Source organism: Leptidea sinapis, chromosome 37 (assembly GCF_905404315.1).
Source record: "Leptidea sinapis chromosome 37, ilLepSina1.1, whole genome shotgun sequence".
Classification (NCBI taxonomy): Eukaryota; Metazoa; Arthropoda; class Insecta; order Lepidoptera; family Pieridae; genus Leptidea; species Leptidea sinapis.
This window is the reverse complement of record NC_066301.1, coordinates 1,706,685-1,717,362: the sequence shown is the minus strand read 5'-3', so window position 1 is coordinate 1,717,362 and position 10,678 is coordinate 1,706,685. Positions and strand designations below refer to the sequence as shown.

Here is a 10,678-nt window from a genome sequence, read left to right as displayed (position 1 = left end):
TGTAATTTAAAATCAGAAATTAAATTTCCTCACTGTAGAGGTTTATTATCTTGATATTGGTGGTAATTACCAACTGAGACTAATAAATATAATATGCCATATTAACACTACAATGGTATTTGATATAAATAGTGAATGACGTAATTTTTATATTTTAATGACCTTCTTTTAAAGTATAATATGCATGTTTAAAGTCGGTGGTGACGCCAGTTGTCCAAATAACACACAACCTTTTCCTTAACCCCTTACACCTTTATCCTAGCAAATTAGTCGGTACAAGTTAAGAATAAACCGCGAGCCGCAACATCTATGGACGTATGGCGTAACACACATTCCGTCAAGTAACCGCACGCGAAGGTTGGGCACCGGAACATTTAATTATAAATCCAGGAAATCCTATTATTCCTGTTGATTTGCCGCCTTGAGATCGTAGTGATTTCTTCGTTATGTGTCCGGCCAATTTATATTATTGTGGTTTGCCAGCACACTTAGTCGAATATAAAAGAACCCAGAATATTGCAGAAGAGGTGAGTACCGGCTTTTCCCTTTATTCCAGTGATTCCTGTTCTGTTCACCTAAGTAGCCCCTTTATAATTACAGTTCATTTTAAATTCCCTGGTTTGCACTAGTTGGTATTTTTTGAAATTATCTTTTTATTATCTTTATGTGTATAAGGGGTCACCACCAAGGAGAATAACATAAGAATGAATGCTATGAGTAGAATTAATCACTTTTCCCATGTTAGTGAAGTAAGTAGTTTTGAAAACGGAATACCCTTAAAATTGTTAATGAGCTTATATAAATCTTATTAGTCTACATCTAACTTCCTAAACGACCCCGGCATTCCTAAGTATTCTTCGTTAAATTTAGATGAACTTCTTTTGCTCTCATCTGCAACCCACTTTTCAGTATTTTTCATAATTTGGTATGCCTCTTCGGTTTTTATAAATTCCATCCACATTCCTGAAACAACTCAATGTATGAGGTGAGCAAGCCGCGTAGATCTGGCCGTGGGTAAAATATAGCGTACCCAAATGTATGCCTGCTATCTTTAAGGTTTTGCGATTTGTTGATAGTCATTGAAAATGCAACTTTTAATGGGAACTTCAGGCATTTAAAATTGATAACTCCCCCCACCCGCAGTCGTTTAACCATCTGCGCGCCCATCCCATTTGCTCACTACCAGACCGCACCATAATATCGCGCACTCGGTTTTTATGGTCATCGTCATAACTATTCAAATATTTTTCCAAATGTATGTATGTGTACTTTTGGGTTTTAATTTAAACATTATTGGATCCCAGGTTTTAGATAATTTTAGCTCGCCTTCTCTATCTAAATTTGGGTGATTTTTAATTTCAATCGCTTCACGTAACAGTCTTAAGAGAAATATGTTTTTCTTTTACAAAAACTTTTGGTGCTCGAAGCGGATGTAGTGGTCTAAACAGTCTGTTATGAGTTCACACACAGCTGACTTGGAGTAACGTATGTGTTTAATATCCGATTGCAATTGATTTAATATTAGTTCAAATATTTTATTAAACACTGCCAGAATTGCTATAGGTTGGTATTTGGCATCTACGGTGGCCCCTGATTTATATAGTGGTATAATTCTACTTAGTTTCATTAGGTTGGAAGACAAACATGAATATAATATTAGCTAAAGGGGGGTGGGTAACCAGTTCATTTAGTGATTACAAGGTTTTCATTGATTTCTGTACCGCTAACATTTAATGTAATATATTTATTGCTATAAGCATTATACTACCCGATGCATGTATCGATTGTATTTTTAAGTACCTGCTAACTTTGCAATACGGGGACCATTTCCACCGAAATCTTCAGGCAATATCTCTTTTGGTATGTGCTTTTGAAGGTCCTCGTATGAATCATGGATGTATATTCTGCCCGCAACTTTTGGTTTGAGCGCTTGTTTTAAAATAAGAACAAATTTATCCACAAAGTTTGGCGCATTTATTAAGTGAATTCCTTTTATTTTTGTTCCAAAAGCTTCCTGAAATCAAAATATGACTTTATTTTATATATTTTAAAGGTAATATAATAAAGGTTATAATGTAAAGTATTATTAAAGCTGCACTGGAGAAAATCTCTAGAGCTGGTCATCATCAAGAGCGTATTAACAATAATACTACTAATAATTGTACAAACAATGGGATGACTTGAATCACTTTTAGTCATACTTACATTTAAAATTACATTGTTACTGTGAAGTTATATCACGATTATTATCTTTTTAATAAGTGTCATAGGTTAGTGGTCTTACGATGAAAAAATATTACTCACTGTACTTAATAGTTCTGCTTTTTTAATAACGATTGGATTGATCAACTTCGTAAGATACCCGAGGTTCATGTGTGTTAAATCCACAATATATCTCTCGGAGTCCCAATAGTCGTAATGGAGCTTGATTTCTCCTAACTGAAATTACAGATAATAATTGGCATTTAGTTCCTCTTATAATATTGACGTCGTACTCTGTTATTTATTTCTATATAATTAATTCTCAATTAATGTGTCGGAGTAGTCCTTTATTCGTCATTAAATTCAATGACACAAACACTATTTTATAAATGAAGTTAAAATACAAAAACTTTGTTAGTATTAGGTTAAGCGAAAGTGAAAAGTATTTTTCATCCCATCTATTCGAAAAGGATGACTTGGATCGCCCTTAATTGCATCGAAAGGTAGTATTTTCAATAAGTAACTCTTAGCGGGCAGTAATGAGTTTTTAATCCTCTTTATAAGTGCGCCGTAATTATCTTTGCCACGCACTTTTTTGAATTTGGAACATCTTGGTGTTCAGCGCTAAAGAAATTGAATGCAAATAATGTTTGAATAAAGACTGGCTGGTACGACGGCCCAAAGTCGCGCCTCCGCGCCGGCTGAATTAAAAGAAAAGAAATCAAATTAAAAACGCGCGAACTACAGCCCCACTTTTCGTCAATTTTCACGGATTGTTAAAAATTCATGGATTTGTTTTGAAAACTAAGTGCTTCAAGTGACAATGAAAGTATAGAATTAACTCTTGAAAGTATTAGATGTGTCGCAAGAAATGTGATGGATAATCTATTATCCGCAAAATCCCGGGAGAAATATATGAAAGCCTATGGTAATTTTATTGAATGGAGTAATGCAAGAGACGCAATGAATCTACTCAATGGAGTACCCACTCAATGCTAAAATCAACAGTCAGTTCTAATAACGACGTAAAACTGCACACATATTCGAAATTAATAGCGTATCTGAAGAGGATGTCTGATGGATTTAAACTTAAAAAATCCAAAGAGTTCTCAGTTAAAAATTTGGAGACTTTTCTTAACGAGAAACCCGACAAAGTCTTTCTTGCCGTAGAAGTAAGTAACTATGTATAAGGTGGATTAGTAAAGTATAACCTCAGTGTTTTAAAATATGCATTTTATCGTAACATGTACTTCCATAAATACTTGTATTATTCACTTTCAATTAATTTTCGGAGTATATGGAGCTTGTCCTGACAATGAACTTTTAAAAATAACTATTGATCACTCGGATGATTTTCTGTTAGTAAAACTAACAGACACGAAAAAAAAAATTACCGATCTTTCGTAATCTGAGAAAAATACAAAGAGAAAGCCTTTGATTCTATCGAGATCTGGACGCCGCTTCAGTCTCTTCTGAGGTGCCACATTGATTATCGAAGCATTGAAGTGTTTGTATGCAAACGCCTCCATATCAATCCGTCTCCAGGATCAGTTCTCGAAGCCTATCCGACAGCAGCGGGGAGTTCTAACTCCGTTGTCTACAAAGCGATGTCATATCACCAAAGCTCCTCACCACTGCATTGTAAGATGTCTTTAAGCTTCTGCATAGGAACGGGCTGGGCATCAATATCAATGGCGAATACATCACTCACCTTAGATTCGCAGACGATATTGTAATCATGACAGAGACCATGGAAGACTTAAGCTATATGCTCGATGACCTCAATACAGTTTTCCAAGGAGTAGGTCTCAAAATGAACGGAAAAGACGAAGATCATGTCTAATGCCCATGTCGCACATACTCCAGTAAAAGTTGGGGACTGTTCTCTCGAAATTATTGGCGATTACGTCTACCTTGGACACAACAATCCAGTTGGGGCAGGTCCAATTTCGGGGAAGAGGTCACTAGTCGAATCCAACTCGGATGGGCAGCTTCAGGAAGCTCCGTAAAATCTTCTCGTCCAAAATACCACAGTGTAAGTAGACGGAGGTTTTCAACCAAAGTGTGCTGCAAGTGTTGAACTATGGAACGTTAACGTGGTCTCCAACTATGGGCCTTATGTGGAAGCTCATTGCCGCTCAGATGGCTATGCTCGGAGATTCCCTGCGAGATCGAATCAGAAATGAGGAGATCCGTAGGAGAACCACAGTCACCGACATAGCTCAGTTAGTTGCTAAACTGAAGTGGCAGTGGGCAGGGCACATAGCTCGACGGACGGATGGCCGTTGGGGCAGTAAAGTCCTCGAATGGCGACCACGTACCGGAAGACGCGGAATCGGTTGGCCCAAAACAAGATGGACCGACGATCTGCTGAAGATCGCCTGAACACGTTGGATGAGGGCAGCGCAGGACCGATCATCATGGTGATATTTACGGGAGGCCTTCGTTCAGCAATAATAAAGGCTTACAACAATTCGAAAATTTTTGAACCTCTCGATATCACATGTAAACTTCCACCTAGTGATATCGTTTGATATAGAATTATTATGAAACTCAAAAATACTCGAATCTTGGTAAATATATCGTTAATAGAAATAAAAGTATCGAAAACAATGATATTTTCAATAGTTATATAATATAACTGCATAAAAAATGACTATCATACCAAAAATGCGTAGCGAAAATATGTCAACAGGTTAAAATCGTCTTGTTGTTCTGGTGGAAGCAACTGCGTCACCAACACTCTAGTGTGGTCGATGGCACATTTTTTAGGAAGAGGCAGGAACGCCCTACAATAATAATAATTACACTTAATTAAATTACACGCTCCCGTACAGAATTAAATACAATACTAGATTTTTATCAAATTTTATTATTGTCACTTATTATTATTATAAGCTGCATAATACTTTCTTACTTAATAATTACAAAACACAAAAATATTATTGTTTTATATAAATGAACATGGTTATTTCTCTTGTATTATTTCATCTGTGGCTAATGTAGTTGGTTTTACAAATAATTAAGATTTATATATTTTATAAGTTAGTTACTGTTTATTGGTCCTTATAAAGTAAATAAAAAAGACAATATCTCAATATTATATTTTATTTAAAAAAAACAATGCGTGTATTACAAAATATGTTGAATATAGTTGTGTTAGTTATGGTTTGAGAGTATTTAGAAGACAAATATTTCCTTCCAAATAGTTACAAATAGTTCCTTGAAAACCGCACTGTGGAGGACCGCCACACAATCAGATGGTGGAATGATATTCTAATTTGTTACATGACCTAAATGACTTTCTCTCAGTTTTTCCGCTTAGGAATAAATAAATGTCTTGGATATTCTAAAGTAATGCGTTTTCATCACAATTTATTTGCATCACAGTTTTTATGTTTTTTCAATTGGTACTTATTATATATTTTTTTCAAAATTTATAATTACCAAATACAATTTCGCTCGGTACAATTTAACATTTTTATGAATAATTTTCATAATTCAAAATTTAATGAAAATTTTACTCCATTAAACTTATATTTATTAAATCTTATCCAATGAGTCTTACTTACCCCCACTTAGAAAATATTTGAAATTCGTCTGCATTCCGATTTAAACATAGTTCCGGCATCATACTCCTATACGTAAGAAACTTATCTAATTTGCTTTTTGTTGCTTCAACAGAACCTCTTGATAATAAAAGTAATCTTTCTAGGATACCGCGATCTGGAACAATATTTTTTATCATATTATTTTATACCCTTATTATTTTTAAAGGATTAAAAGATGTTAAATTATAAATGTATCAAATTCAAATCCAAATATTTTTATTCAAAATAGGAAGTGACATCACTTATTGAAAGTCAAAAACTACCATCCATTCCAAAATGAATGCCTCAGACCTGAGAAAAATGGGCGCAAGAAATTCAGCGGGCTTTTTTTTTTCATCGAAAAAATATGTTTACAAAGTAATTTTGTACAATTAAACTTATTATTTAATAGCCTGAGGGCGGTCACTCCATTCCCAATCTGTGGTATCATTAAGAAAGTCATTTATGTTATAGTAACCTTTACCACACAAACGTTTTTTAACAATTCTTTTGAATAACGTAATACTTTTCTTTGAACTTATTCTGGGATCTTGTTGTAAAAGCATATACATCGCCCCACAATAGACTTACTAACTCAACTTGACGAGTAGTCAAGTTGAGTTAAGCCTGGTGTTAACATTATGGTTATGACAGTTTCTAGCAAATTCACTAATGTGCCTATGAACATACATAACAATATTATCAAGAATATATTGAGAAGCAACAACCAAGATGTTTTTTTTTGTATAAATTGCATTATGTTGTTATTTTACTGTCCCTTAAAATATTATATATATAAATGTCAATGAATCGTAAAATCATTACATTCATTGTAAACTTTGTAATCTTAAGCAACTATTTCATCTAATTTAGCTAAGTCTGAGCAGTGGTAAATAGGAAGATATGATTATTTATTTATATTAGGGGTGCTGACAGAATAACACAGAGTTAAATGTAAATATTAATATTAATTTGCACCTATATCACTAATGACATACGACTAACAAAGGACCAAAAAGTGAGCCTTGTGGAACACCCGATGGAGTGACCCAAGAGGAGGTGATGACCCATTCCAAACAATAGCTTGGGTTCTATTGCTAACAAATAAGGAGAACCATCTATACAGGTCACCTCTAATACCAAGACCGAGTAACGTGTTGAGTACCATGTTATGGTCTATACGATTAAATGCTTTGCTGTAATATGGCATCCGTTTGATGACCACTATCCATAGCTTCTGTTAAGTAATGGGTAAAAATTATGACAGTAGTGGTGGGTGATCTGCCTCACAGAAAACCATGTTTCTTGGAACGCGTTCTAGTACTTTAGCTAGCGAGCATGATTTGAAGAACGGTCATAAGTTTTCTACTCTATACTTGAGGCCTTTTTTGTCGATAGAAGATAGAAAAGCTGCTTTCCAAGAAGATGGCATAAAGCCTTCACTCAAGGATCTCTGGAATAGTAGTGTAACTGGGGTGGTAATGATTTTTAAATGTTTTAGTTAAATTTATTTATAAATAAATAAATTTTATAATCACATTAATTTTTACGTTTATTTAGAAATAAATTTAACTATATAGATAAAGCACAGCTTACATCCGATACTTAAAATGAATTTTTTGACTAACAATGAATGAATAATAAATTGATTTATTTGATTTAAAGGTTATACGAATACGATACGATACGAATGAAACTTTGATTTTACCTGAAAACCATAGTGCAGCAGCAACATCCTAAATGAAACGGTATTTCATATATTATTTATGTTAAAAAGTCTCTAAATGTTAGAAAAACTATAAATAATGCCACTATCGTAGGTGTCAAAATAAATTGTACAAATCGACAATATTATGTTTAAATTATTTTTAAATGCGACTCCGTGATCAATCACATTTTTTCATGAAATAAAATATAATTGTTGTTTTGAATAATGGTTAAACAAAATATATGAATCACTAATTTAAAACCATTTGATAGTTTTGGAGTCAAAGTCCTAAACAGCCCAATGGTTAGTGACATTGCCACTGAGCTACTGGTCCCGGGATACGAATACGATTACAATACGATTCGAATACCAGTAGATGCAAACAAATATAATAATATGATGAATATTGATGTTAGTTTCCGAGTGACAAATGTGTATATATATCGTAATAATATTATATCGTCCTTATCTTGCACTCATAGTACAGTCTATGCCTAGTTTAGAGCATAAATAATATGTGTAAAAGTGTGTATGCAATATAAAATGAAAATAAAAGGCATAAAAAGGCATAAAAGGCATTTATTTTCTCAAAATTGATTCCTTTAGAATTCTTTTTGATGTCATTTCTTATACTACTAGATACTACTACCGCTTCGGAAACAAATGGCGCTCTGAGAGAGAAGAAGCGGCGCAAGAAACTCTCCCAGCATTCTTTTTTTTTGCGCTATATTTTTGCGCTAATATTTTTCATCACTTCTACATATCACCAAAAAGACTTAAAAATATAATAACTCACTTATGTATTGGAGAGCTTCCTTTAGATGTTCCTGTTTCTGAGCCCACTCTTGAATAAAGTCCAGACTTTCATTTATCCTCTTGACATCGTTCAATCCGTAACAATCACGAGTTTCTCTTATATCCTCAGACGTTATCTCGATCAATGGATGTTCAGGTAATGTTTCCATGTTTTGTTATGTATCTGCAGCAATTCCAAGTTATTTATTAGTTTATATAATATTATATTTTTTTATGCAGGAGTAGGACAAACGAGCTTACATGCAAGTCACCTCTCTCTTGTATCACCAGAGGAATCACGAGAGCGTGGCCGACCTTATAAAGCATCGATGTACACTTGGATTTAATCTGAATACAAAAAAAATGTCATTGCGCCGCGACCCGCTCTCGCCTCTCGCCTCCTCACGACTCAAGCACATCTCACCTATAACTATGTATGTAGTAACAAACCTATCTTGGATGACACCGACTCCAAAAATTACAATAATCGTAACTAGAATTAGATTAATTAATTAGATTGTATAAAAATACGCAATTATTTTTATACCTTTTAGTGCACATAAAATCTATTGTTTTGGAATAGTGTTTTTGAGGTCGGTTGTTTTTTTGTTAATTTTTTTTTTTATTTTACGATTTTTTGTGAATTTGAAGTACACTAACTAACAATTTGTCTAAATATGTGTAGATATACTAAATTTTTCAATGCTTCAATGAAGTCCCATTGATCATCATATCCGACTACGACAATTACTTGACCATAACTATTTGATGGTAAATGACTTAAATATCCGGATAGCATAAAATATATTCGGCCGAGAGTTATGTATCGGGCGTCGGGAATTAAGTTTTATAAAAAGCACTTTATTTAACAATACTTAATGTTACTCACAGGCAAATTGGAACAAGACTGATTAAACAATATTACAATTAAACTAAAGAAATCTATAAGACAATGGGTGCTCGATCAGCACTACGTCGGGGTACGGGGTGGCAACGTATGCAGGCTTAGCCGTGTTGGGCCTGCGTAACTCGACTCGTTAATTTTCTCCTAAGAATTGAAGAGTTCCGTTACTTTGTCATGGATTCCGTAATCAGAACCTAACCAAAATCTCACAAAACTATCTTTGAAGTATATCCTTTCCAATTAAAAAAGAATCATCGAAATCGGTTGGCGCGATATTGAGTTATTCGTAAATTTATCATTCACTTTTTTAGAGTACAACACAAATAACGATCAGTCAGTGCATCATTTAGCAGAGTAATTTTAGCTTTATACCTATTATCACAATTATTATACAATATAATGATATTTATTAATAAGTAAAGAACAGAATAACTACTAACCTGATATTAATATGATCAAAATCTAATTAAAAAATTTCCACAGAAGGAACGGCCTCATCAAACCAGTTCTAATTATACGAAATACAAGCTATTTTTTGTTTCATATTCATATTTATTATTACTTTGGTAAATTAAACTGTGATTAATGTTAAAATTATTATAAAATTTTAATAAAATATAAAATGTTGCAATCTAGAAGCCAAGCCAATTCAAATAAGGTAGAGAGAGGGATTAGAGGGTATAAACAAATAAATAACAATAAAATATTTAGAAACTTAGATGTTTTTAATTTCTACAGTATTATTTTATATTTTAATTTATCTCAAATCTAAAAGAACGATTTATTATTGATATCGAACACACCCTTTTTATTGTTTAATCCATGGTGACACCTCTTTTATCCCATTCCTTAGTTTTCGACCGCCATTAGTGCATGGGTTGAACTATATAAATGTATTACATTTCAAAATCAAGAAGCACACAGATCAGAACTTACTTATCATTAGGATTTCCTCAGACAAACTAACAATTTAATACGACATTCCTCCACTAAATTCAAATACGTACTGTAAAATATTAACAGCAAAAAACTTTAAATTATAAGATAACAATTTTAATAATATATTAAAATTTTGTTATGGAAGTGTAATTAACAGTTACTATAAAACCATTACTTTTTAGGATCTTCATATTACATACGTCATTTTGGAGCTGAGCAAATCATCATTATCTATCATAATAATATTAAAATATCGCTAATAAAATATTTATTACTTTAGAACCTTCAAAATGTGCTGTCACAGGTCTACTTCTAGTGGTGATATTGAAGTATCAAATATATACCATTGGAAACATCAAAATACCACGTTTAAGGGGGCAACAAGACAAGCAGGCGGGTAACTTAGCGGCAAGTTAAGGTATATCCTTCTTATTGTTTAAAATATACTATACATATTTTGAAAATGTAAAGTGTTATCGTTAACATTACCGAAAGTATGTTGTTTGATTATTATTTGAAACATATTGATTTAGGCGTGAT

At 33.2% G+C, this 10,678-nt stretch overlaps 1 protein-coding gene across 2 annotated transcripts; it reads right to left on the bottom strand.

The window, feature by feature from the left end:
- LOC126975690 (uncharacterized) lies at window positions 1-10,194 on the bottom strand. 2 transcript variants are annotated; one of them, XM_050823693.1, is made up of 7 exons: window positions 10,136-10,194; window positions 8,297-8,479; window positions 5,775-5,928; window positions 4,868-4,991; window positions 2,305-2,439; window positions 1,801-2,014; window positions 1-963 (listed from the first exon to the last, which is right to left on the bottom strand). In XM_050823693.1, the coding sequence occupies exons 2-7, from the start codon at window positions 8,463-8,465 to the stop codon at window positions 809-811; spliced, it is 951 nt and encodes a 316-aa protein (XP_050679650.1). In that variant the 5' UTR covers window positions 8,466-8,479; window positions 10,136-10,194; the 3' UTR covers window positions 1-808. The 2 variants fall into 2 exon arrangements, with proteins under 2 accessions (XP_050679650.1, XP_050679648.1); XM_050823691.1 differs by lacking the exon at window positions 10,136-10,194 and adding an exon at window positions 10,003-10,133.
- Between the last annotated feature and the right edge of the window lie 484 nt (window positions 10,195-10,678).

Bases quoted from the DNA above. Each gene is read 5' to 3' on its own strand.
- LOC126975690 (XM_050823693.1), bottom strand. From the start codon at position 8,465: ATGGAAACATTACCTGAACATCCATTGATCGAGATAACGTCTGAGGAT. The intron at 2,440-4,867 runs GTATGATAGTCA...CTGTAATTTCAG, and splicing joins ATTTTCGCTACGCATTTTTG to TTAGGAGAAATCAAGCTCCA. The intron at 2,015-2,304 runs GTGAGTAATATT...TTTTGATTTCAG, and splicing joins AAGCAGAACTATTAAGTACA to GAAGCTTTTGGAACAAAAAT.